The sequence below is a fragment of the Balaenoptera acutorostrata genome, chromosome 9, assembly GCF_949987535.1.
Source record: "Balaenoptera acutorostrata chromosome 9, mBalAcu1.1, whole genome shotgun sequence".
NCBI lineage: Eukaryota > Metazoa > Chordata > Mammalia > Artiodactyla > Balaenopteridae > Balaenoptera > Balaenoptera acutorostrata.
The window spans coordinates 37,682,479-37,709,184 of NC_080072.1; the positions used below are offsets into that span (position 1 = coordinate 37,682,479).

A 26,706-nucleotide genomic window follows, 5' to 3' on the forward strand; every position below is an offset into this window, starting at 1 on the left:
TATCACCTAACAAACAGGCTCTTCAGAGTCCGGCCCCAAAGGAACCCCACCTGGCAGGAGGAAGATGTTCCTTCCATCTCCTTCCTAAACCCCACATTCCAAGTCCTCACCCCATCCTAAAATATGCCTCTTTCCTAGATGACTGACATTGGGAATGTCCAATCCCTTCTAAAGATACACACACACACACACACACACACACACACACACACACACACACACACACTAAAGGTGTCCACTGAAGCTTGAAATTTATTACTTTGCTTCCCCCAGCACAGAAGTTAAGACAAATTTCACTACTATCCTTTGTTCCATGATGGAAATTAACAGTGTGTTCCTCTTGACTTTGACCCTTCCTTCTGCCTCTTCCTTTCCTTTTCCATAGTTTTTAAAGTGAAGCACTTTGAGATATACATTTACTGGCTATGTGAACATTTTGTAGTTAATCGTTAGAGGGATCCTAGACCAATGAAGAAACCCAAACATTTCTATTGTATTCATCCATGGCATGTACTGATCCAGTAACAATTAACTGGAACTTCCTGGAAATATACAGATACTGGATGCTCTTGCAGAGTAGTTAAAAACAGAAGCTCTGGATTCAGGCTCACTTGGGTTAGAATCCTGGCTCTGCCATTTCCTAGCTTCAGGCTTCAGCTTTAAGCCCTTGGGCAAGGCATTTAACCACAGTGAGCCTCGGTTTCCCCACCTAAGATAGGGGGATGATAGTACTGCCTGTAAGAATTATAAAGATTGTTTGGAGGGTTAAAGGACAGACATCATGTGTAAAAGCTGGCAATTAACAAGCACTTGATATATATTAGCTGCTATTCTATAATCCCATTGGCCAAAATACTGCATATTACCACCGATACTTGGGCATTTTCTAACAATCTAAGGGAACCCACGACTTGTCCATTTATTTTAATTCTCCTATTTAATCCTCCCATGAATTATATAAGCTCAGTTATATAATAACTTTTATTATATATTCTAAAGAAATAGTAAGGCACAACGTTCACTTACACAATTAACATGCAGTCAGCACTGGGTAACTCAGAGACACAAATGTCAACAATTTTTGTTCAGGACTCATCTGCATGATACATAAAGTTTTCACTGCTGCTGTGACTCTGCAGACAAGCTTTCAAAGCTGGCCTCCCCACCAGTGGCATCAGAACCATAAGAGAAGCTTAAATAAAACAACAGATTTCTGTGCCCATGCCCCCAAAATTCTGATTGAGAAAGTTTGAGGTAGGGCCTATGAACCTCTCATTTCTGCGCCGAACACGAGACACTAGACCACCAGGGAGCTGCTGGATCTCTATTTTTGAAAGGCTCCCCGGGTGATGTCAGCATATGTACAATCAGGCTCTAAAATGCTGATGCAGAGCACGATCATTTTTTGATTGGATCTGGGAGACTGAGAATAGTGAAACCACAGTTAAAGCACATGTTTTTTTTAGACACTGTAATTACCGATTAAGTGATGGGTGTTGAGTTTGACAACAGAAAGCATTTCTCCAGTGTGGTCACGGCTTGAGAGAGCCATCAGCTTTCCCCAGGTCGTGGATGGCCTCGTTATCCAGCAGTTCCATCTTCTTGTCACTTGGTCTCACTGCGTTGTTCAGCATTGCTCTAACCACCGTCATCACTGGCACAGAGTGACCGCTGGCCCAAGATTCTGGTAAGGAGCCAAAGAACTTCCTAACCAACCATTCACCTGGGCGAAATTCTTGCCTATCACATAATAGAACTCTAAAGAGAAAAAGAAGAGCAGAGGAAGAGATGGTAAATTGCATTCAGACCATACAGGATGTCACGGATTGAACTGTGTCCCCCCAAATTCATGAAGCGCTAATGCCCAGTGGGATCGTATTTGAAGACACACCTCTAGGGAGGTAATTAAGGTTAAATTAGGTCATAAGGATGGGACCCTAATCGGATGGGACTGGTGTCCTTACAGAAAAGGAAGAGATATCAGATATTTCTCTCTTTCTCTCCACTCACACAGAAGAAAGACCATAGGAGGACACAGAGAGAAGAAGCAATCAATCAACAAGCCAGAAGGGAGGCCTCACCCGACACTAACCGTGATGGCACTTTGACCTTGGACTTGTAGCCTCCCATTCTGCAGTGCTAGTGTTATGGCAGCCCAAACACACTAATACAGTGCATAAATGGTTTTATTTGGGCACGAAGAGGATTTTAAAGAAGAAGGCAGCCAAAGCTACCAAGAAAATTTCAGACTATTCTGAACCTGGCACCACCAACCGTCTACCCTTTCCTTCAAAGCTAAAAGTGGGTTCTTCAGAGAAGCAATCTCCCTCCAGCCAACTTCTTTCATATCTTAGAAATTTGTCAGCCTCTTCAAATGAAAAACCAGCTTCTAGGGAATAACCAACAGTGGTGTTCTCTTAGGCAGTAGGAATACTTACCCGGGCCTAAATATGGAGTAATGATCAAATTTTAACTCTTCAACCCTAGCTTCCACTTCTCCCTGTTAACAAAAAAAAAAAACATTTTTAGTATTTAATCAAGACCAACTTGCTGTAATGCTTAAGAGAGAATAACAACAATAACTTGGGGTTTTGAAGACAATCTACTTCTGCAGGTCTCAATACTAGTTAACATCCTCCCCTAGATTTTTAGATTCCAGAGAGTCTGGGAAGTTAAGGAAGAGATCAGTTAATCCTGATATGTAGTAGAGAGTGAAAAAAGATGCACCGAATGAGTAAATGGCTGCATAGTCAGTCCAGCCTGTCATGTGACCTACTGAAACAGATCCAGAGAGTGACATGTTAGGAGTTCAGCCATAAAAGAACTGCCCGTCACTCCAGAATCGGTGCTGCAGGCCAGGGGACGTTAACCTTTTTTGGCTTCCAGGTAGTTTCAGGAGGTCAGAAGAACCACAGACTCCCTTGTATTACTCACTTCCTAACAAAACCCACCACATTTCAAGAGACAGAGCGTCTAGACGATGCTTTAAATTAAATTTGTTGAACAATCCATGGATTTTCACGCCAGGCATCTCTATAAACAGAAATGCCAGAGAAGCTCGGCCACAGGGATGTTTAAAAGGCCTATGAACTAAGCAGCCTGCTCGCCTCCTCCTTCTCGGCCTGTTCATACCATTCATTTGGCACTTAACCTACAGCATTGTATAATCTGCAGTAATACATTTTAATCAATATATTAAAAAAATACATTTTAATCAATGTATTAAAAAAACTTTTTTCAATGAATGTTTTTTAATACATTCACAGAAGAGTTGTCCCACCTTCACCAAAATCTAAATTTAGAGTATTTCATCACCCCAAAAGAAACCCCGTACCAATTAGCACTCACTCCCATCCCCTCCCCCAAGCCCTAGCCAACCACTAATCTTTCTGTCTCTATAGATATGCCTACCCTGGACATTTCCTATAAATTAAGTCATGTAAGTTGTGGCCCTTTGTGACTGGCCTCTCTCATTTAGCATAATGTTTTCAACGTTCACCCATGCTATAATATGTCATTTCTTTTCATAGTTAAATCAATGTTATTTTGTAGGTATATGCCACATTTTATTCATCCATGCATCAGCTGGTGGATATTTGAGTTGTTTCAACTCTTTGTCTCTGATGAATAATGCTTCTATAAACATTCATATGTAAGTTTTTATGAGGGTGCATTTCTTAGTTGGCTTTTTACAAAGATGTGTTTTGTCTCTATTAGCAACAGGTGTACAAGAGTACCAGGCTGAAACTGCTATTCTTAGAAAGGTCTGCTTGCCAGGTTGTCCTTTGGCCTGTGTCTGGGAACTCAGATTTTAGGAGTGTTCCCGTCATTAGCTAACTGATAAGGGTACTTTACTATGCCTAAACTATTTGTACAAACAATGTGGTTTATGCTGAACACTTGCTTTCCTTCTGGAAGTCTGTAATTTTTTTAGGCTGAGGGTGTCTACGTGACTGACCCCCATCAAAACCCTGGACTCCTGAGCTCAGGTGAATTTCTCTGGTAGGCAATACTCATTGCTGGAGAAATGAAACACGTGTAACTCCACTGGCAGAAGACCCTTGGAAGCTTGAACGTAGATTCCTCCAGAGCTCACTCCATGCACTTCTTTTTCCCTGCACTGACTCAGCTTTATATTCTTTCATTGTAATACATCATGGCTGTGAAGATAACTATATGGCAGTCCTGGGAGGCCTTCTAGCACATTCCCAAACTTGGGGCTGGCTTTGGGGATCCCCCCAAACAAGGAGATTGTAATTCCTTGAGGACAAGAACCATACCCAATAATAACATTTAATCTACTCTGGAAAAGTTTAAGTATCACTGCCTCAAAGTCTCTTCTCATGCTAAGATTCTGGGCTGATCTTCAAGACCAGGGCTGCAACATCTCATTTCATGATTATTAGATAATCAACAGAGGGGAAGACATTGGAAATTATCTTTCAAATCACTCCTGTTCACTAAATATATCTCTGCAAAAAAGCAGTCCCTGTAGTTATAAACAATGCATAATATAATACATTTAATGCATTTGGGCATTACTTAGCATTTTATATTTTTTAGTATTGCCAATTAGCCAGGGTTCTCCAAAGTATACAAAAGATAGAAACATGCACAAACCTTGACTTGCAGATACAAAAAATTGCTTGACTTATCAGCTCCCTTAGAGGACAGCAAGTTGAAATGTTTGCACCCTCCAGCTTTTGCCAGCTCTGCAGACTTCAGGACGTAATCTCGATCAACATGAACAAATCCCTCCTAAGGGTGAAAAGGATGTGAGTTATTTCCAAAAAGCTGTGAGTTCATCTTAAAGATTACTTATCAGCTTGGGTGGCAGGTTAAGAGTCCTTGTGGGGGGGCGGGGGGGGGGGTGAGGGGGTGGACGAGGATGGGGATCCAAATAAAATGCATCCAAAAAAACACGAATGTCAGGCTTAGACCCTGGGAATGGCTCCAGTATGATGCTCAGGATAGATGTACCAGCTTTAGTAGCAAGGCCAGACTGCAATGAAAAAACAAGGACAATGACACTGAAACACAGACACCAAGAAAATCTGCAAGGAGCAAAAGGAACAGTAATATCAGGCTGAGAGACTGGGGTTTTTTGTTGTTGTTTTTTAAATATTTATTCATTTATTAACTTGGCTGCACCAGGTCTTTAGTTGTGGTGTGCGGGATCTTCATCGCGGCGTGCAGGATCTTTGTTGTGGCATGCAGAATCTTTAGTTGAGGCATGTGGAATCTTTAGTTGTGGCATGCGGGATCTAGTTCCCTGACCAGGGATCAAACCCGGGCCCCCGGCACTGGGAGCGCAGAATCTTAACCGCTGGACCACCATGGAAGTCCCGAGAAACTGTTTTTAGTCTCACATTTCTTTGTCCTTAATCCTTTACAACCTTACCACCCTCTCTCTGTTTTCTCTATTTTTTTGTGTGTCAACGCTAACATAGCAGGGTCTCAAAGGGTGGCTGAGAAAACTTCCCACACACTATGAGAACAAAGTCTATTTAATTTCCAATTTTTGTGTATGTTTTACAACATACTTTACACGTTAGTGAGGAGTGCATCTGCAAATTTTTTTTACTGACAGGTATATAGTCAAGAGTGTTTGGAGACCCCTGGTCTAGACTCAGTCCAGTGAGGGTAGCGGTTGGGTCTTTGCTAATTCACATCATCAGTACATGCCCAGCACATGGCAGGTGCTCCAAAAATGTTTGAATGAACGAATAAAAGTCCAGCGAAAGCAGAGAGAAGGTAAATCCAATTAGAAAAAAAAAAAAGAACTAAGTGGCAATCAAAGGAAGAGGGGAGAGGATGGTGCAAACAAGAGAATACAGACTGATTTCCAGAGCCTAAGTGAAGGATACCAGCCTGTACCCAGACTAGGGAATTCCATGTAGTAACAGCTTCTTGGGACCACCACAAAGTCTGGCATCCTCAAACTTGGTACAGCTGAAGAGCAGTCTAAAGTCTACTGAAGCTGAACTTCATGGGTACCCACAACTATATAATGAGGTTTCATATAATGAGGATTCCAAATCTGAAGACTGGATTACTGCCCCAGTGATTTTTTTTTGTTTTTTGTTTTGTTTTGTTTTTATTTATTTATTTTTGGCTGTGTTGGGTCTTCGTTCCTGTGCGAGCGCTTTCTCTAGTTGTGGCAAGCAGGGACCACTCTTCATCGCAGTGCACGGGCCTCTCACTGTTGCGGCTTCTCTTGTTGCGGAGCATAGGCTCCAGACGCGCAGGCTCAGCAGTTGTGGCCCACGGGCATGTGGGATCCTCCCAGACCAGAGCTCGAACCCGTGTGCCTGTCCTGCATTGGCAGGCAGATTCTCAACCACTGCGCCACCAGGGAAGCCCCCCACTGATTTTTTTTTTAATTAAAAATCTGCCCTCTGGTAGTTACTGACCCTAAATGTTGTATTTTGTATGGAGACATGTATCTCTCATAAGATAGATAGACGGCACCTTAGGAAACATCACGCCTAACCCCCTCACTGTGGAGATGTGACAACAAGGTCCAGCGATCCAGGAACTACCGGCTAATAAGTGAGAGAGCTGAGAGCGGAGTGCAAATTCCTGACTCTCTGAGCCGTGCTCTCCACTGTACTCATGTTCCTTCTTACCATCACCAGCTAGTAACAGAACTAATTCATAACTGTGGTAGTAGGCAGAATAATGGCCCCTCAAAGATGTCCATGCCCTAATCCCCATACCTGTGAACGTGTTAGAGGCTACATGGCCAAGGGGAATTAAGGTTGCAGGTGGAATTAAGGCTGCTAATCAGCTGACTTTGAAAAAGGTTATTCTGTAGTATCCAACTGGGCCCATTGTAATCACAAGAGTCCCTACAGTGGAAAAGGGAAGCAGAAAAGGAGGCTGGAGTTAGGCAACGTGAGTAGCACTTGATCCCCCATTGCTGGCCTTAAAGATGGAGGAAGGGACCATGAACCAAGATATGCAGGTGGTCTCTACAAGCCAGAAAAGGTAAAGAAATGGATTCTCCCCTAGAGCCTACAGAAGGAAATCAGCCCTGTCAACACCTTGATTTTATCTCAGCAAAATCCACATCGGATTGCTAACCTATAAAACTGTAAGATGATAAACTTACGTTGTTTTAAGCCACTAAATTTGAGGCAATTTGTTACAGCAGCAATAGGAAATTAATACAGAGTTCAATTCTAAAACAAGGGGCCCAAGCAAACTTTTCAAACTTTGTATTGAGGTAGATCATAAAAGAAAAGTAAATATATTCTAAGTATAGAGCTGACTATAAACTGTTCATAAACTAATAAACATCTTCTGCAACCAGCTCCCAGATCCAGAAATAGAGCACCACCGTTACCCCAAAAGCCTGTCTCGTCCTTTCTTCTTATCACTTACGGAGCATTTTTAACTATGTCCACGACCTGCAGGGCAGTGTTGTTCCTCTTTCTCTTTTTAGGTAATATAAACTTAACTCTTAGCCGGGAATCATCCCCATCTTCTTTTGTGTTGTAGACTTTGACATTCAATCCTAATAACGGACTCAGCGACCTGTCCTACACACTGATTGAAACTCATGTTGTTGCTTTCTTAAATCAGTGTGCAGCAAACCAGTTTTAATACTCAGCACATCCTGAGAGTGGGCTGTGATTGATCTCCTCAGAGCCATTCTCTGGATTGAGATTTTTACATGTGCTCAAAATATGCCAAGAAAAACAACCCAAAACGACATCAAAAAATTCTAAAACACTCTATTTCTCTTCCACATCTATTTTCTTCCCCTCACTCCAATTCACCAGAACTCTGATTTTGATAACACGTTCATTATTCCCAATAAAATTACATCGTTGACTAGTGAAGTAAATTCCTTTCTGTTGCTGCTGCTGGTTTAGCACTATTTCTTGGAAGGATTATTAGAGTTGTCTCTGTTAAAATGTTTCTTCTTTCATCAGCGTCTTTAAAAATACGGGAAAGCTTCAGCCAATCACAAGGCTCTAGACCGACGCTGTCCCTCTCACTTAATCCAGGGCCAGTAAAGGGATAATTTGATTAAACTGAGACCCCAATTTATCTGGCTTTAGTTCTGGATCAACCTCTCCTTAATAGAGTCCTGCCGTCTCCAATTGTTTGATGAAAATTAAAGTGACATAAATACCATGGGACTTTTTCAATCTGATTAGTCAGCTAAGGCACATCAATACCACCCCAGCCATCAGCCTCTGGCGTCCCTCCTTTCACCCGCCTGGCGAAGGACTGACAACGGTTCCATGCAGGACGAGCACCCACGCTGCTGCAGAGACCCTCACACTTAGCCCATCATCCCTGCTCAATGGGTCCTGTCGACAAGGTGCCCATACCTTTCTCCACCGCTGTTCTCTGGACAAAGCTCAATACTGTTTTATTAGCAATCAATGGCTGTTAATCCAAAACGATTTCACAAATCCTCTGAGCCCTCAAGCTGATTATAAATACGCATCATTCCAAGCCCACAAACTTTGAATTTCACTTCCCCCACCGTGATGCGTGGCCTTTTAGCTGGTGAATGAAACTCAAAAGCAAAGGGGTCAACGGCTTTCAAGGACTCAGAAACCAAACTTAAACGCGGATCCCGGACACTGACTCAGAGATACCGACACACACTGATTTTCTCTGGAGTGAGGAAGACTCCCTTTACAGATAGAAGGGAGCTATCTTTAAGATCTTATTATTAAACCCTTTCTTGTTCTCTAGCAGCTCAAATAAAAGAATAGAAAAACAAACTAAAACAAGCTACTCCATATCCCAGAAACACAATTTTCAGAAAAACCATATTTAGTTTCCCCAACCATATGGCAGAAAAAAAGATGTCTCTTCTGAGAGCATTAAGTCCATTACGTCTTTGTGTCTTTATGATTCCACAGTTGGTGTGTTTTACTCTAAGACAGGAATCAGAGTCCTTCTAGAAAAAGGAAATGATTAAATAAATTCCCACTATAAATTTCCTTTCCCAGCACCTGCTCGAAAAAATAAACACAATATACTGAAATGACACAGCAGAGATATCTTCATGGGCTCTACAAACATCTAGGGAGACAAATTCTCTAATTACTCTTTATTTTAAGTCTTCGGAAAATCCAAAGCTACTAAGTATTCCTTCTAATATTCTTTACCAATGCCTGCAAACTGGGAACACCATGGCTTAAGAACAACTCATCCTGACAAGGTATTTCAGCACTGACACGCAAGCAGGCAGGAATGAGTCAAGGTCAAGAAGACCCTTTTCCAAGAAGGGAGGATTTCATTCCGCCAAGGGTCCCACTTGGCCATATTTCTGCTTCAGATTCTTTCTCCTTCACTCCCTTTTCAATCCAACCCTATAAATTAGACTAGAAAACAGAGACACTGACAAACAACAAATGGTATGACCTGAGACCCCATTTATTTGTGTCCTGGAGGGCACGTCTATATTTGATATACAGAGGGGGAACCAAGATCTTGGTTAGAGAAAGAGCTCTGGATAGAAAAATAAAATCTTACAGATACAGAGGATTCCTGAGTCAATCTCTATGTTATCACACATTTTTTTCCATTTGGGGCATTCCTTTCTTTGTGTTTTGAAAGTCAGAGAGTTCTGCAGGCCAAAGGGGCTTCGGTGGTCACCACCCTCTCGGTACAGACAAGGAGACAGGGGCCCACAGGAGCTAACCAGCATACCCAAGGTCCCACAGCCATTTGGTACCCAAACAGAGGCTATGATCTGGGTCTCACGAAACATCTGGGGCCTCACCACTTCACAAGCCCCCTCCTAGACATCAAATAAAATAGTATAGGTGACAACAGGGGTTGGCAAACTTTCCCTATAAAGGGTGAGATAGTAAATATTTTCAAATTTGCAGGCCTCTATTGCAATTACACAGCTCTGCCATCATTGTGCAAATGTAGCCACTAATAATATATAAAGTAATGAGAATGTTCCAATAAAACTTTATTTATGGATACTGAAATGTGAATTTCTTATATTCTCATGTGTCATGACACATTAGTCCTCTCTGAAAATTTTTAACCATTTAAAAATATAAAAACATTCTTATTACCACTGATGAATATAGATGCAAAATCCTCAACAAAATACTAGCCAACAGAATCCAACAACACATTGAAAGGATCATACACCATGATCAAGTGGGATTTATCCCAGGGATGCAAGGAGTCTACAATATATGCAAATCAATCAGTGTGATACACCATATTAACAAACTGAAGAATAAAAACCATATGATCATCTCAATAGATGCAAAAAAAGCTTCTGACAAAATTCAACACCCATTTATGATGAAAACTCTCCAGAAAGTGAGCATAGAGGGGAACCTACCTCAACATAATAAAAGCCATATACAACAAATCCACAGCAAACATCAGTCTCAATGGTGAAAAACTGAAAGCATTTCCTCTAAAATCAGGAACAAGATAAGGATGTCCACTCTTGCCACTATTATTCAACATAGTTTTGGAAGTCCTAGCCACAGCAATCAGAGAAGAAAAAGAAATAAAAGGAATACAAACTGGAAAAGCAGAAGTAAAACTGTCACTGTTTGCAGATGGCATGATATATACATAGAGAATCCTAAAGATGCCACCAGAAAACTACTAGAGCTAATCAATGAATTTTGTAGAGTAGCAGGATACAAAATTAATGCACAGAAATCTCTTGCATTCCTATACACTAACAACGAAAGATCAGAAGGAGAAATTAAGGAAACAATCCCGTTCACCATTGCAACAAAAAGAATAAAATACCTAGGAATAAACCTACCTAAGGAGGTAAAAGACCTGTATGCAAAAAACTGTAAGACACTGATGAAAGAAATCAAAGATGACACAAACAGATGGAGAAATATACCATGTTCTTGGATTGGAAGAATCAATACTGTGAAGATGACTATATTACCCAAAGCAATCAACAGATTCAATGCAATCCCCATCAAATTACCAGTGGCATTTTTTACAGAACTAGAACAAAAAATCTTAAAATTTGTATAGAGACACAAAAGACCCTGAATAGCCAAAGCAGTCTGAGAAAGAAAAACGGAGCTGTAGGAATCAGACTCCCTGACTTCAGACTATACTACAAAGCTACAGTCATCAAGAGAGTATGGTACTGGCACAAAAACAGAAATATGGATCAACGGAACAGGATAGAAAGCCCAGAGATAAACCCATGCACCCATGGTCAACTAATCTATGATAAAGGAGGCAAGGATACACAATGGAGAAAAGACAGTCTCTTCAATAAGTGGCACTGGGAAAACTGGACAGCTACATGTAAAAGAATGAAATTAGAACACTCCCTAACACCAAACACAAAAATAAACTCAAAATGGATTAGAGACCTAAATGTAAGACTGGACACAATAACACTCTTAGAGAAAAACATAGGAAGAACACTCTTTGACATAAATCACAGCAAGATCTTTTTTGATCCACCTCCTAGAGTAATGGAAATAAAAAGAAAAATAAACAAATGGGACCTAATGAAACTTAAAAGATTTTGCAAAGCAAAGGAAACTACAAACAAGACGAAAAGACAACCCTCAGAATGGGAGAAAATATTCGCAAACGAATCAGTGGACAAAGGATTAATCTCCAAAATATATAAACAGCTCATGCAGCTCAATATCAAAAAAACAAACAACCCAATGAGAAAATGGGCAGAAGAGCTAAATAGACATTTCTCCAAAGAAGACATACAGATGGCCATGAAGCACATGAAAAGCTGCTCAACATCACTAATTATTAGAGAAATGCAAATCAAAACTACAATGAGGTATCACCTCACACCAGTTAGAATGGGCATCATCAGAAAATCTACAAACAACGAATGCTGGAGAGGGTGTGGAGAAAACGGAACCCTCTTGCACTGTTGGTGGGAAGGTAAATTGATATAGCCACTATGGAGAACAGTGTGGAGGGTCCTTAAAAAAAAAAAAAAAAAACTAAAAATAGAATTACCATATGACCCAGCAATCCACTACTGGGCATATACCCGGAGAAAACCGTAATTCGAAAAGAGTCATGTACCACAATGTTCATTGCAGCTCTATTTACAATACCCAGGACATGGAAGCAACCTAAGTGTCCATCAACAGATGAATGGATAAAGAAGATGTGGCACATACATACAATGGAATATTACTCAGCCATAAAAAGAAACGAAATTGAGTTATTTGTAGTGAGGTGGATGGACCTAAAGTCTGTCCTTCAGAGTGAAGTAAGTCAGAAAGAGAAAAACAAATACTGTATGCTAACACATATATATGGAATCTAAAAAAAAAAACAGTTCTGAAAATAAAAAAAATAAAAAAATAAAAAGTTCTGAAGAACCTAGGGGCAGGACAGGAATAAAGACACAGATGTAGAGAATGGACTTGAGGACATGGGGAGGGGGAAGGGTAAGTTGGGATGAAGTGAGAGAGTGGCATGGACATATATACACTACGAAATGTAAAACAGATAGCTAGTGGGAAGCAGCCACATAGCACAGGGAAATCAGCTCAGTGCTTTGTGACCACCTAGAGGGGTGGGATAGGGAGGGTGGGAGGGAGATGCAAGAGGGAGGAGATATGGGGATATATGTATATGTATAGCTGATTCACTTTGTTATAAAGCAGAAACTAACACACCATTGTAGAGCAATTATACGCCAATAAAGATGTTAAAAATAAAAATAAAAACTTTAAAGTGGAAAAAAAAAAAGACACACGCACCCCAATGTTCATTGTAGCACTATTTACAATAGCCAGGACATGGAAGCAACCTAAATGCCCATCAACAGACGAATGGATAAAGAAGATATGGTACATATATACAATGGAATATTACTCAGCCATAAAAAGGAAAGAAATTGGGTTATTTGTAGAGACATGGATGGATCTAGAGACTGTCATACAGAGTGAAGTAAGTCAGAAAGAGAAAAACAAATATTGTATATTAACGCATATATGTGGAACCTAGAAAAATAGTACAGATGAACCTTTTTGCAGGGCAGAAATAGAGACACAGATGTAGAGAACAAACGTATGGACACCAAGGGGGGAAAGTGTGTGTGGGGTGGTGGTGGGATGGATTGGGAAATTGCAATTGATATATACACTAATATGTCTAAAATAGACAACTAATAAGAACCTGCTGTATAAAAAAATAAATAAAATAAAATTCAAAAATTCAAAAGAAAAAGAACTTTAAAAAAATAAACATAGGGGGGAGAGAAGATGGCGGAAGAGTAAGACTAGGAGATCACATTCCTTCCCACAGATACAGTAGAAATACACCTACACGTGGAACTGCTCCTACAGAACACCCACTGAACGCTGGCAGAAAACGTCCGACCTCCAAAAAGGCAAGAAACTCCCCCCGTACTTGGGTAGGGCAAAAGAAAAAAGAAATAACAGAGACAAAAGAATAGGGACGGCACCTGCACCAGTGGGAGGGAGCTGTGAAGGAGGAAAGGTTTCCACGCACTAGGAAGCCCCTTCGCGGGCGGAGACTGCGGGGGGCGGAGGGGGGAAGCTTCAGAGCCACGGAGGAGAGCGCAGCCACAGAGGTGCGGAGGGCAAAGCGGAGAGACTCCCGCACAGAGGCTCGGCGCCGAGCAGCACTCACCAGCCCGAGAGGCTTGTCTGCTTAGCCGCTGGGGCGGGCGGGGCTGGGAGCTGAGGCTCGGCTTCAGTCGGATCGCAGGGAGAGGACTGGGGCTGGCAGCGTGAACACAGCCTGAAGGGGTTAGCGCACCACAGCTAGCCGGGAGGGAGTCTGGGGAAAAAGTCTGCAGCTGCCGAAGAGGCAAGAGACTTTTTCTTGCCTCTTTGTTTCGCGGCGGGCAAGGAGAGGGGATTCAGAGCGCCGCCTAAACGAACTCCAGAGAAGGGCGCGAGCCGCGGCTATCAGCGCGGATCCCACAGCAACAGGGGCGCAGAGGGAAAATCGGAGAGACTCCCGCACAGAGGCTCGGCGCCGAGCGGCGCTCACCAGCCCGAGAGGCTTGTCTGCTCCCCCGCCGGGGCGGGCGGGGCTGGGAGCTGAGGCTCAGCTTCGGTTGGATCGCAGGGAGAGGACTGGGGCTGGCGGCGTGAACACAGCCTGAAGGGGTTGGCGCACCACAGCTAGCCCGGAAGAAGTCCGGGAAAAAGTCTGCAGCTGCCGAAGAGGCAAGAGACTTTTTCTTGCCTCTTTGATTCGCGGCGGGCAAGGAGAGGGGATTCAGAGCGCCGCCTAAACGAACTCCAGAGAAGGGCGCGAGCCACGACGATCAGCGCGGACCCCAGAGACAGGCGTGAGACGCTGGGGCTGCTGCTGCCGCCTCCAAAAAGCCTGTGTGCGAGCACAGGTCACTCTCCACACCAACCCTCCCGGGAGCCTGTGCAGCCCGCCACTGCCAGGGTCCCGGGATCCGGGGACAACATCCCCGGGAGAACGCACTGCGCGCCTCAGGCTGGTGCAACGTCACGCCGGCCTCTGACGCCGCAGGCTCGCCCCGCCTCCTCTGTACCCCTCCCTCCCCGCGGCCTGGGTGAGCCAGAGCCCCCGAAGCAGCTGCTCCTTTAACCCCGTCCTGTCTGGGCGGGGAACAGACGCCCTCAGGCGACCTACACGCAGAGGCGGGTCCAAATCCAAAGCTGAACCCCAGGAGCTGTGCGAACAGGGAAGAGAAGGGGAAATCTCTCCCAGCAGCCTCGGGAGCAGCGGATTAAAGCTCCACAGACAACTTGATGTACCTGCATCTGTGGAATACCTGAATAGACAACGAATCATCCCAAATTCAGGAGGTGGACTCTGGGAGCAGGAGATATTAATTTTTCCCCTTTTCCTTTTTTTAGTGAGTGTATATGTATATGCTTCTGGGTGAGATTTTGTCTGTATAGCTTTGCTTTACAATAGCTTTATTTTACTTCACTATATTATAGCCTCTTTCTTTCTTTCTTTCTATTTTTTCTCCCTTTTACTCTGAGCCGTGTGGACGAAAGGCTCTTGGTGCTCCAGCCAGGCATCAGGGCCGTGCCTCTGAGGTGGGAGAGCCAACTTCAGAACACTGGTCCACAAGAGACCTCCCAGCTCCACGTAATACCAAACGGCAAAAATCTCCCAGAGATCTCCATCTCAACATCAAGAGCCAGCTTCACTCAACGACCAGCAAGCTACAGTGCTGGACACCCTATGCCAAACAACTAGCTAGACAGGAACACAACCCCATCCATTAGCAGAGAGGCTGCCTAAAATCATAATAAGGCCACAGACACCACAAAATACACCACCAGACGTGGACGTGCCCACCAGAAAGACAAGATCTAGCCTCATCCACCAGAACTCAGGCACTAGTTCCCTCCACCAGGAAGCCTACACAACCCACTGAACCAACCTTAGCCGCTGGGGACAGATACCAAAAACAACGGGAACTACGAACCTGCAGCCTGTGAAAAGGAGACCCCAAACACAGTAAGATAGGCAAAATGAGACGACAGAAAAACACACAGCAGATGAAGGAGCAGGCTCAAAACACACTGGACTTAACAAATGAAGAGGAAATAGGTAGTCTACCTGAAAAAGAATTCAGAATAATGATAGTAAGGATGATCCAAAATCTTGGAAATAGAATAGACAAAATGCAAGAAACATTTAACAAGGATGTAGAAGAACTAAAGAGGAACCAAGCAATGATGAAAAACACAATAAATGAAATTAAAAATACTCTAGATGGGATCAATAGTAGAATAACTGAGGCAGAAGAAAGGATAAGTGACCTGGAAGATAAAATGGTGGAAATAACTACTACAGAGCAGGATAAAGAAAAAAGAATGAAAAGAACTGAGGACAGTCTCAGGGACCTCTGGGACAACATTAAACGTGCCAACATTCGAATTACAGGGGTACCAGAAGAAGAAGAGAAAAAGAAAGGGACTGAGAAAATTTTTGAAGAGATTATAGTTGAAAACTTCCCTAATATGGGAAAGGAAATAGTTAATCAAGTCCTGGAAGCACAGAGAGTCCCATACAGGATAAACCCAAGGAGGAACACGCCAAGACACATATTAATCAAACTGTCAAAAATTAAATATAAGGAAAACATATTAAAGGCAGCAAGGGAAAAAAAACAAATAACACACAAGGGAATCCCCATAAGGTTAACATCTGATCTCTCAGCAGAAACTCTGCAAGCCAGAAGGGAGTGGCAGGATATACTTAAAGTCATGAAGGAGAAAAACCTACAACCAAGATTACTCTACCCAGCAAGGATCTCATTCAGATTTGATGGAGAAATTAAAACCTTTACAGACAAGCAAAAGCTGAGAGAGTTCAGCACCACCAAACCAGCTTTACAACAAATGCTAAAGGAAATTCTCTAGGCAAGAAACACAAGAGAAGGAAAACACCTACAATAACAAACCCAATACATTTAAGAAAATGGGAATAGGAACGTACATATCGATAATTACCTTGAATGTAAATGGATTAAATGCTCCCACCAAAAGACACAGGCTGGCTGAATGGATACAAAAACAAGACCCATACATATGCTGTCTACAAGAGACCCACTTCAGACCTAGGGACACATACAGACTGAAAGTGAGGGGATGGAAAAAGATATTCCATGCAAATGGAAATCAAAAGAAAGCTGGAGTAGCAATTCTCATATCAGACAAAATAGACTTTAAAATAAAGACTATTACAAGAGACAAAGAAGGACACTATATAATGATCAAGGGATCGATCCAAGAGGAAGGTATAACAATTGTAAATATTTATGCACCCAACATAGGAGCACCTCAATACATAAGGCAAATACTAACAGCCATGAAAGGGGAAATTGACAGCAACACAATCATAGTAGGGGACTTTAACACCCCACTTTCACCAATGGACAGATCATCCAAAATGAAAATAAATAAGGAAACACAAGCTTTAAATGATACATTAAACAATATGGACTTAATTGATATTTATAGGACATTCCACCCAAAAACAACAGAATACACATTTTTCTCAAGTGCTCATGGAACATTCTCCAGGATAGATCATATCTTGGGTCACAAATCAAGCCTTGGTAAATTTAAGAAAATTGAAATCGTATCAAGTATCTTTTCCGACCACAATGCTATGAGACTAGATATCAATTACAGGAAAAGATCTGTAAAAAATACAAACACATGGAGGCTACACAATACATTACTTAATAACGAAGTGATTACTGAAGAAATCAAAGGGGAAATCAAAAAATACCTAGAAACAAATGACAGTGGAGACACGACGACCCAAAACCTATGGGACACAGCAAAAGCAGTGCTAAGAGGGAAGTTTATAGCAATACAAGCCTACCTCAAGAAACAGGAAACATCTCGAATAAACAACCTAACCTTGCACCTAAAGCAATTAGAGAAAGAAGAACAAAAAAACCCCAAAGCCAGCAGAAGGAAAGAAATTATAAAGATCAGGTCAGAAATAAATGAAAAAGAAATGAAGGAAACAATAGCAAAAATCAATGAAACTAAAAGCTGGTTCTTTGAGAAGATAAACAAAATTGATAAACCATTAGCCAGACTCATCAAGAGAAAAAGGGAGAAGACTCAGATCAATAGAATTAGAAATGAAAAAGGAGAAGTAACCACTGACACTGCAGAAATACAAAAGATCATGAGAGATTACTACAAGCAACTATATGCCAATAAAATGGACAACCTGGAAGAAATGGACAGATTCTTAGAAATGCACAAACTGCCGAGACTGAACCAGGAAGAAATAGAAAATATGAACAGACCAATCACAAGCACTGAAATTGAAACTGTGATTAAAAACCTTCCAACAAACAAAAGCCCAGGACCAGATGGCTTCACAGGCGAATTCTATCAAACATTTAGAGAAGAGCTAACACCTATCCTTCTCAAACTCTTCCAAAATATTGCAGAGGGAGGAACACTCCCAAACTCATTCTACGAGGCCACCATCACCCTGATACCAAAACCAGACAAAGATGTCACAAAGAAAGAAAACTACAGGCCAATATCACTGATGAACATAGATGCAAAAATCCTCAACAAAATACTAGCAAACAGAATCCAACAGCACATTAAAAGGATCATACACCATGATCAAGTGGGGTTTATCCCAGGAATGCAAGGATTCTTCAATATACGCAAATCAATCAATGTGATACACCATATTAACAAATTGAAGGAGAAAAACCATATGATCATCTCAATAGATGCAGAGAAAGCTTTTGACAAAATTCAACACCCATTTATGATAAAAGCCCTGCAGAAAGTAGGCATAGAGGGAACTTTCCTCAACATAATAAAGGCCATATATGACAAACCCACAGCCAACGTTGTCCTCAATGGTGAAAAACTGAAACCATTTCCACTAAGATCAGGAACAAGACAAGGTTGCCCACTCTCACCACTATTATTCAACATAGTTCTGGAAGTCCTAGCCACAGCAATCAGAGAAGACAAAGAAATAAAAGGAATCCAAATCGGAAAAGAAGAAGTAAAGCTGTCACTATTTGCAGATGACATGATACTATACATAGAGAATCCTAAAGATGCTACCAGAAAACTCCTAGAGCTAATCAATGAATTTGGTAAAGTAGCAGGATACAAAATTAATGCACAGAAATCTCTTGCATTTCTATACACTAATGACGAAAAATCTGAAAGTGAAATTAAGAAAACACTCCCATTTACCATTGCAACAAAAAGAATAAAATATCTAGGAATAAACCTACCTAAGGAGACAAAAGACCTGTATGCAGAAAATTATAAGACACTGATGAAAGAAATTAAAGATGATACAAATAGATGGAGAGATATACCATGTTCCTGGATTGGAAGAATCAACATTGTGAAAATGTCTCTACTACCCAAAGCAATCTACAGATTCAATGCAATCCCTATCAAACTACCACTGGCATTTTTCACAGAACTAGAACAAAAAATTTCACAATTTGTATGGAAACACAAAAGACCCCGAATAGCCAAAGCAATCTTGAGAACGAAAAATGGAGCTGGGGGAATCAGGCTCCCTGACTTCAGACTATATTACAAAGCTTCAGTAATCAAGACAGTTTGGTATTGGCACAAAAACAGAAATATAGATCAATGGAACAGGATAGAAAGCCCAGAGATAAACCCACACACATATGGTCAACTTATCTTTGATAAAGGAGGCAAGCATATACAGTGGAGAAAAGACAGCCTCTTCAATAAGTGGTGCTGGGAAAATTGGACAGGAACATGTAAAAGTATGAAATTAGAACACTCCCTGACACCATGCACAAAAATAAACTCAAAATGGATTAAAGACCTAAGTGTAAGGGCAGACACTATCAAACTCTTAGAGGAAAACATAGGCAGAACACTCTATGACATACATCACAGCAAGATTCTTTTTGACCCAGCTCCCAGAGAAATGGAAATAAGTACACAAATAAACAAATGGGACCTAATGAAACTGAAAAGCTTTTGCACAGCAAAGGAAACCATAAACAAGACCAAAAGACAACCCTCAGAATGGGAGAAAATATTTGCAAATGAAGCAACTGACAAAGGATTAATCTCCAAGATTTACAAGCAGCTCATGCAGCTCAATAACAAAAAAACGAACAACCCAATCCAAAAATGGGCAGAAGATCTAAATAGACATTTCTCCAAAGAAGATATACAGATGGCCTACAGACACATGAAAGAATGCTCAACATCATTAATCATTAGAGAAATGCAAATCAAAACTACAATGAGATATCATCTCACACCGGTCAGAATGGCCATCATCAAAAAATCTAGAAACAATAAATGCTGGAGAGGGTGTGGAGGAAAGGGAACACTCTTGCACTGTTGGTGGGAATGTAAATTGATACAGCCACTATGGAGAACAGTATGGAGGTTCCTTAAAAAACTACAAATAGAACTACCATACGACCCAGCAATCCCACTACTGGGCATATACCCTGAGAAAACCATAGGTCAAAAAGAGTCATGTACCAAAATGTTCATTGCAGCTCTGTTTACAATAGCCAGGACATGGAAGCAACCTAAATGTCCATCGACAGATGAATGGATGAAGAAGATGTGGCACATATATACAATGGAATATTACTCAGCCATAAAAAGAAATGAAATGGAGGTATTTGTAATGAGGTGGATGGAGTTAGAGTCTGTCATACAGAGTGAAGTAAGTCAGAAAGAGAAAAACAAATACAGTATGCTAACACATATATATGGAATCTAAGGGAAAAAAAAAAAAAAGAGGCCATGAAGAACCTAGTGGCAAGACGGGAGTAAAGACACAGAGCTACTAGAGAATGGACTTGAGGATATGGGGAGGGGGTGGGGTGAGATGTGACAGGGTAAGAGAGTGTCATGGACATATATACACTACCAAATGTAAAATAGATAGCTAGTGGGAAGCAGCCGCATAGCACAGGGAGATCAGCTCGGTGCTTTGTGACCACCTAGAGGGGTGGGATGGGGAGGGTGGGAGGGAGGGAGATGCAAGAGGGAAGAGAAATGGGAACATATTGTATATGTATAACAGATTCACTTTGTTATAAAGCAGATGCTAACACACTATTGTAAGGCAATTATACTTCAATAAAGATGTTTGAAAAAAAAAAAATAAAAAAATAAACATAAAAAATAAAAATATAAAAACATTCTTAGCTCAAGGACTGTTCAAAAACAGGCAGGCTGTATTTGGCCCACAGTCTGTAGTTTACAGGCCCCTGGATTAGAAGAGTGTATCATTTGAATCAGAGGCCATGAGACTTTAATGATGCCTAATAAGTGTGACAATGGCTGCATTCATCACATTAATGGCATCGTCCATTCAACAGACTACAAGAGCCTGGACTTCTGGAGCCTGTGCCTACCAGGTGAGGAGACAAATGAAAAGGTGAAACTAAATCATACCCCCTCAAACTCACTAACCAAATCCTTCTCTTAATAAGGGGAAAGCACCATTCTCTGGCCCCTGTGAGGTTTTGCTCTTCACTTATGGCCAATGTAGATCTGGTTTTCAAAGGGTATTTCAACCTTCACTAGCACATAAGTTACTTACCAAAGCAAGGTGAAGGCCATCTGGGACAACAGTACCTGGAAACCCAGCAGGTGAAGAGGACTAATACTGTCTAATGCATCCTGAAAGCAGGTCCAACAAGAAGAAAAGGTTGACTGCATCAGAATCCCCCAGGAAGCATGTTAAAAATAGGTTTCCAACCTTAGAGATTCTGATCCAGTAGATCTGGATTAGGGCCAAGTCACAAAGTCACTGCTTTCATTAGACAACTATGGCTTGTGAATGTGAAAAGAAAGAAGATTAGCATCTAACCAGCTACTGCTAAAGAAAATGGTTTTCCAAACAGCTGAAGAAAGCTAACAGACCTATCCCTAGCACCAGTGTCAAAAGAAATCTGGGTAGACTGAATTCTATGGGTTGCAATGTTCCCCCCTCAAAATTCCTGTGGTGTAGTCCTAACCTCCAGTACCTCAGAATGTGACCTTATTTGCAGATGTAATTAGTTAAGATGAGGTCATTCCAAGTAGGGTGGTTCTTAATCCAGTTTGACTAGTGTTGTTACAATGAGGAGAAATTTGGACATAGCCACAGGCACGTAGGAAAAACACCATGTGAAGAGACACAGGGAGAAGGCAGCCATCTACAAGTCAAGGAGAGAAGCCTGGAAAAGATCCTTCCCTCTCAGCCCTCAGAAAGAACCAATCCTGACAACACCTCTACCTCAGACTTCTAGCCTTGGGAACTGTGAGACAGAAAATGTCTGTTGTTTAAGCCACATTGATTATGCTTTTTTGTTATAACATCCATCCCCAGGAAACTAAACTAAAGGTCATAGGGGAATAAGCAGGCTACTCACAGGATTTCAACACTGAGACAGAAACCCTGAATTTCTTGAAGTTGCTAAAGTAAAATGTGGGCTGCTCCAGTTACAAAACAGCTACAGAATGACACTAGGCTTGCCACCAGCTTTGCAATACCCATCTGATGCTCTCTTTTTTTACAGAGAACGCTGCTGACCAGAATACCAGGTGGAGTGAGCTTGGAAATCCACACACCCTCCCCGCCCCAAACAACTATTATTGCCTAGCCACTTGTGAATTGTCACCTCTTTTAAACTGCCTGAAGTTATCACAACATCCAAACTTCATACTGCATCTAATCTAAATTACCTTCAAATTAAAAAAAAAAAAATGACTTTCTGGAGGAAATGTCAGCTTATTTTCTGTCACTATCCTCTTAAACCATTTAAGCCCTAACTTATTTCTGAGATTACACTTGGTTTACCAGTCTTCTCTCTTGCTTACTCGTTAATTACTTTTATCTTTCCAAACTGATTTTGGAGAACAAAAGGTATTTAGTTGGGGGGTGGAGAACCAACTCCATCTAAAAAAATATTCTGGATAGGGAAGACATCCAACTCCTCTGATTAAAATTGCATTACGTGATTTGGATGCAACAAAGCAATTTAGACTTTCCCTTGGAGCGCCCTATTATGAGATTTGCCTTATGTCATGAAAATCAACTGCTCTATGCCCAATGCAGTAGTGTTTTTATTTTGCTGAGTCACCACCAAAGTCAGGTTGGCACTTGAGACAATGTTACCTGCAGTGTACTAGAACAAAAGTTTTTCAATGCTGTCAGCGGGCACATGCCTTGTGACTGTCCCTGGGACAGAAAAGACTGCAGGAGCTGATCAGCAGGAAAATGACCCTTCCTAGGAGAGACAACAACGTGCCAATTCCCGGGAGAGTCAAACTTCTCGATAATCCACACTTCCCAGCACAGAGCTCAAAACTCAGCTGTGTTCCCACGGGCACATGGTAGAACTACAGAAGATTTGGAAATTTGTCCCTACTGAAAGCATAAATAGAATTATTCTTTGGATCACCAGAAAGCCCGGAGAAATACATCTGAGCCTAACTCCTTGGTTGGTATAAACCAATAGTTCTGTGCTCTCGGAATGATTCTGATGCATGGGCCTGTTTATAAACCTATGGTAAGCCCCCATGGCAGCATCGTGGTCCTGCATGTTTAATAGACATGTTTAACTCCAGCAAGTAAATTTTGTCAAAGGGATAAACTATAGTCAAGGTATAAATTAAATAAGATGTGCGTATTAACACTTGCCCAGGATCTACATAGTAAGCTCTGATTTCTAACTATGTAGTAAAATTTGACTTCTAGACAGAGGCCGACGCAATTTAGAACATCATTAAAAAAAGAATAAAACATGTGTTAGGACAGTTCTGCGTCAGTTAAGGCTGAATCACCATTGGGGTTGAATCATCGCTTGGAGGCTGAGTCATCACCGGAGGCTAGCTGAATCGTGCCTCTGTTCTGATGTTCTAGCCCAGAAGTTTAAGGCTTGGCATGAAAACACGTTGAAGCAAATCACTCAAGTGAGAGAGAATGCTTTAAGTTTAAGACATTTATAAAGAAACCAAAAAAACTTACTGCTAAGAGCATGAGCCAGTTACTTTTACTCAGACATAATGGTTTGCGTAAGTCAGGGCAAGTAGTGACCACGATATCTGCAAAAGGCAAGACCATGTAAATATTTATGACATCTCCAGCATGCAGGCCTGAACTCAAGGATTATGCTGAAGGAAAGATGAACTTATAAGTACTATTCAAAGTATAGCAAAGGGTAGGGCAGTATATGGAATCTTAAATGATAAGAGCTAATTTACACTTAAGTGCAGCAAATATAAAGCAAAAGAGGGAGCAAAAATGGAATCTTCGACATTACTGACCAGAGAAAAAGGAAAAGGGTAGATTCCTTCCTTACCGCCCCAGCTTTCTTTCTGGTGGTACCCAGGCAACAGAATCCAACATCATGACCTTGAAAGGCAGAAGCGTAGTCATCCAATTTCTCAAAGTCCACCACTTCTTGATTCTAGACAACAAAGACATAGCTGTATATTACTTGATGTTATTAAAACAAAACAAGACAAAAAAACAGACAAAAATACCCCCTCTAGATTTAAAGAATAAATGACAGAACATTACTAAAGAGTCCACCCACTTAACATCAAATTTTGCAAGCTCATTTTCTCCCACCAAAAAGCAATTAATCTGAATTCAAAAATCAACAATGTACTTATACGTCCACAGTACACACAATTGGACTAGGTGTGATCTAGATCTCTAAAGTCAGGTTCAATTATAATTTTCTCTCTGGAAAAATAAAAGACCTGTCTGTATACTACCAGGAGAAATACTAATGAGGTATAATGTTGGGGAAGGAAATGGTGTTTGGAGTCTCAAAATCTAGGTTTGAGTCTTGGGTCTGCTACTTACTAGGCATGTTAATAATTTTGGCCAAGTTACTTATATGTCTCAGTTTCTTCAGCAGTAAAATGTGAATGATAATCTTTCCCTCAGTCTACACCACGACCCAACTGCATTAGAATCAGTCAGCAGGCGCTTGACAAAAAGGCATATTCCTAGGTCTCACACCAATACTCCTGAATCAGAAACTGCACTTTTAATAAGCACCCTCGGTAATTCTCATGCCCATTGAAATTTAAGAACCTCCATCTAACCTCTTAAGTCTGTTGTGAAGCTTAAAAAAGAAAAGTTTGGGAAGTTCCCATCATTCAGGACTTTAAATAAAATGTTGCTTTCCCTCTCTACCATCGACTCTTTCAAAAGCATTTTCTTGGCACCATACACAATGCTGAAGACAAGTCTGTTTACAAAAAGTGCCTGACCAAAAGAGGCGCCACCAGAACTCAACTGTCAAAGCACAGAACTCGATTTCAGTTTCTAATGACCAGAGGTGTCTGACACACCCCCGTGAAGCCAGACGATGAAGATCACATATTAACCTGCCTAAGTCTGAACAAAGATGTCCATTTTAACAGAAAAGTCCTGAGGGACCAGAGACATATGCAAAATGACCTGATCACGGACCTGCAGGAGTCATGAACATTTATTTGTGAGACCGTTTGTTGTTTGGAATGTTCCACCTGTGGGTCCAGGTTGGGGGGGGGGGGTGTCTCAGAATTACACTATAGTTTAATTTACTGCAGTTCACAAATAACTCCATTTACAAGGGGAAAGGAATCTCCACCAAGCTCAGGCTTCAAATATTTAGGGGATTAACACCGGACTGAAGTCTGCTGTATCAGTGGGTTAACCACGAAAAGTGTAAGTGACAGGAAAAGGGACTATTCCACTTAACAGACACAAGCCTGCAGCCCTGAGAAGTCAGGCAGGGCAAATTCTTGTAGGTGAATAACCCCACCTCTCAGTGCCATAGGCCTTTCCCCCTCTGCAAAGCAATTTCTGATTCGCTAACTTTAGTGTGTAGTGGACAGGTAGACAAAACAAACAATGGGGTTGAGAAAATTACCCAAGGTCACAGGGCTTTTTTTTTCTAGAAGCCAGCTTAAAGGACCCTGGAAGCATGGCTCTTCTCTGTCTCCCTAGACCCCCTTACACTTAGGCCCCACTTTATGGGGATCGAGACTGAGAAGGGCTTTGTCCAAGGCCTGCCAGTGAGGGAGAGGCCCACCTGGACCTACAATCCAGCTTCCAGTAAGGCCTCTCACAGACCAATCGTGCTCACGCTCTGAACACCTCCTGCCGCCATTGCAGGGCAATGTTCAGCCTTGCAGCATAAAATATGCTCACTCTGAGGAACCACTGCGGGTACATTTTTGAGACCCAGCTCAAATACCCACCACGTTTTTATAAGCTTCCTCGTCGAAGGTGAGCTTCCTCCGGCCAATCAGCGTGACTTTGGAAAACAGGCCCTGCTCCAGGATTTCTTTCAAGAGCACTCTGCCGGTTTCCCCGCTGGCACCCAAAATAAAGACGGATTTATTCTGCATCCTGAAGTCCTCCCGAAGCTTCCGTAGCGCTTCTGTCTCAGCCATGCTACAGAAATAACATTAACAGGTGCTGGTCTCGGGATATTTAAAGGGACAGCCGTGCTTACCCTGGGAACAAAGGTTATTTGTTCTGGAGGAAGATATGGTTATTCTCTGCAGTCTGGGCGCAGGGGAAAGTGCAGAGTCACCCTCAGGGCGGGGCGCCCTATTGGTTCCCCGCTCCTGAGCCAAACCACACCTTGGAAGGGGCTGGAACAGGGAATGCGCCCAGGTACCAGGAGGCCTCGTTCCCCCACGGTGTACCCGACTCCGGCCCCTCCTGCCTCCGCCCGCAGGGGCGCGGAGCCCAGCTTGGTCCCCCACGCGGAGGGTTTACCTGCAGCCGGCCCCCGGCCCCGCGTCCTCAGGCTGCAGCACGATCAGCGCGATCACCAGCACCGCCGCCGCCAGCGCCGCGCTCAGGGCTGCGGGCAGGGACATCCGGCCATCCCTCCAGCCCGGCGGCTTTCCTCCCCTCGCCCGACTCTGCGGGGGCCCCTCCCCGGTCCGCGCCTACCCGACTTCGTCTTCCGGGTGACTTCCCTATATCGCCGCTCACCCCGCCCACAGGGGCGGGATGTGGAGGGGTGGCCCGCGCGCGGACCAGAGGGTGCCTGGGCGCTGGCGAGGGGGCCCCAGAGCACGTGCGCAGCACCAAGCTAGGTAGGAAGCTCGGAGACCACTTCCTAAATATGGGGAATCTCCGGAACCTTCTCCCCGGCGTTCTTCCTCACCACCTGGGCTGAGCTCGCCCTCATCCAAGGCCTCAGCCAATAGACTTGACCTGCGTTGATCCCTTTCT

The 26,706-nt window shown here is 42.4% G+C and overlaps 1 protein-coding gene across 3 annotated transcripts; it reads right to left on the reverse strand.

Moving 5' to 3' along the window:
* Positions 1–963: 963 nt before the first annotated feature.
* On the reverse strand, positions 964–26,439 carry HTATIP2 (HIV-1 Tat interactive protein 2). Of its 3 annotated transcripts, none has more exons than XM_057553640.1 (6): positions 26,242–26,439; positions 25,716–25,830; positions 23,816–23,923; positions 4,621–4,758; positions 2,439–2,500; positions 964–1,758 (listed from the first exon to the last, which is right to left on the reverse strand). In XM_057553640.1, exons 1-6 carry the CDS (start codon positions 26,343–26,345, stop codon positions 1,533–1,535), a joined length of 753 nt encoding a protein of 250 aa, XP_057409623.1. In that variant the 5' UTR covers positions 26,346–26,439; the 3' UTR covers positions 964–1,532. The 3 variants fall into 3 exon arrangements, with proteins under 3 accessions (XP_057409623.1, XP_007174880.1, XP_057409624.1); XM_007174818.2 differs by having other exon boundaries at positions 25,716–25,911; positions 26,242–26,438; XM_057553641.1 differs by having other exon boundaries at positions 25,716–25,973; positions 26,242–26,388.
* Positions 26,440–26,706: the final 267 nt, after the last annotated feature.

What these genes read in the sequence shown, in the direction of transcription:
- HTATIP2 (XM_007174818.2), bottom strand. Translation starts at nt 26,345, where the DNA reads ATGTCCCTGCCCGCAGCCCTGAGCGCGGCGCTGGCGGCGGCGGTGCTG. An exon ending in CCAGAAAGAAAGCTGGGGCG is followed by an intron (nt 4,759 to 23,815) that starts GTAAGGAAGGAA and finishes TTTCACCCTTAG; the next exon opens with GAGGGATTTGTTCATGTTGA. An exon ending in TTTTGTATCTGCAAGTCAAG is followed by an intron (nt 2,501 to 4,620) that starts GTTTGTGCATGT and finishes TTTTGTTAACAG; the next exon opens with GGAGAAGTGGAAGCTAGGGT.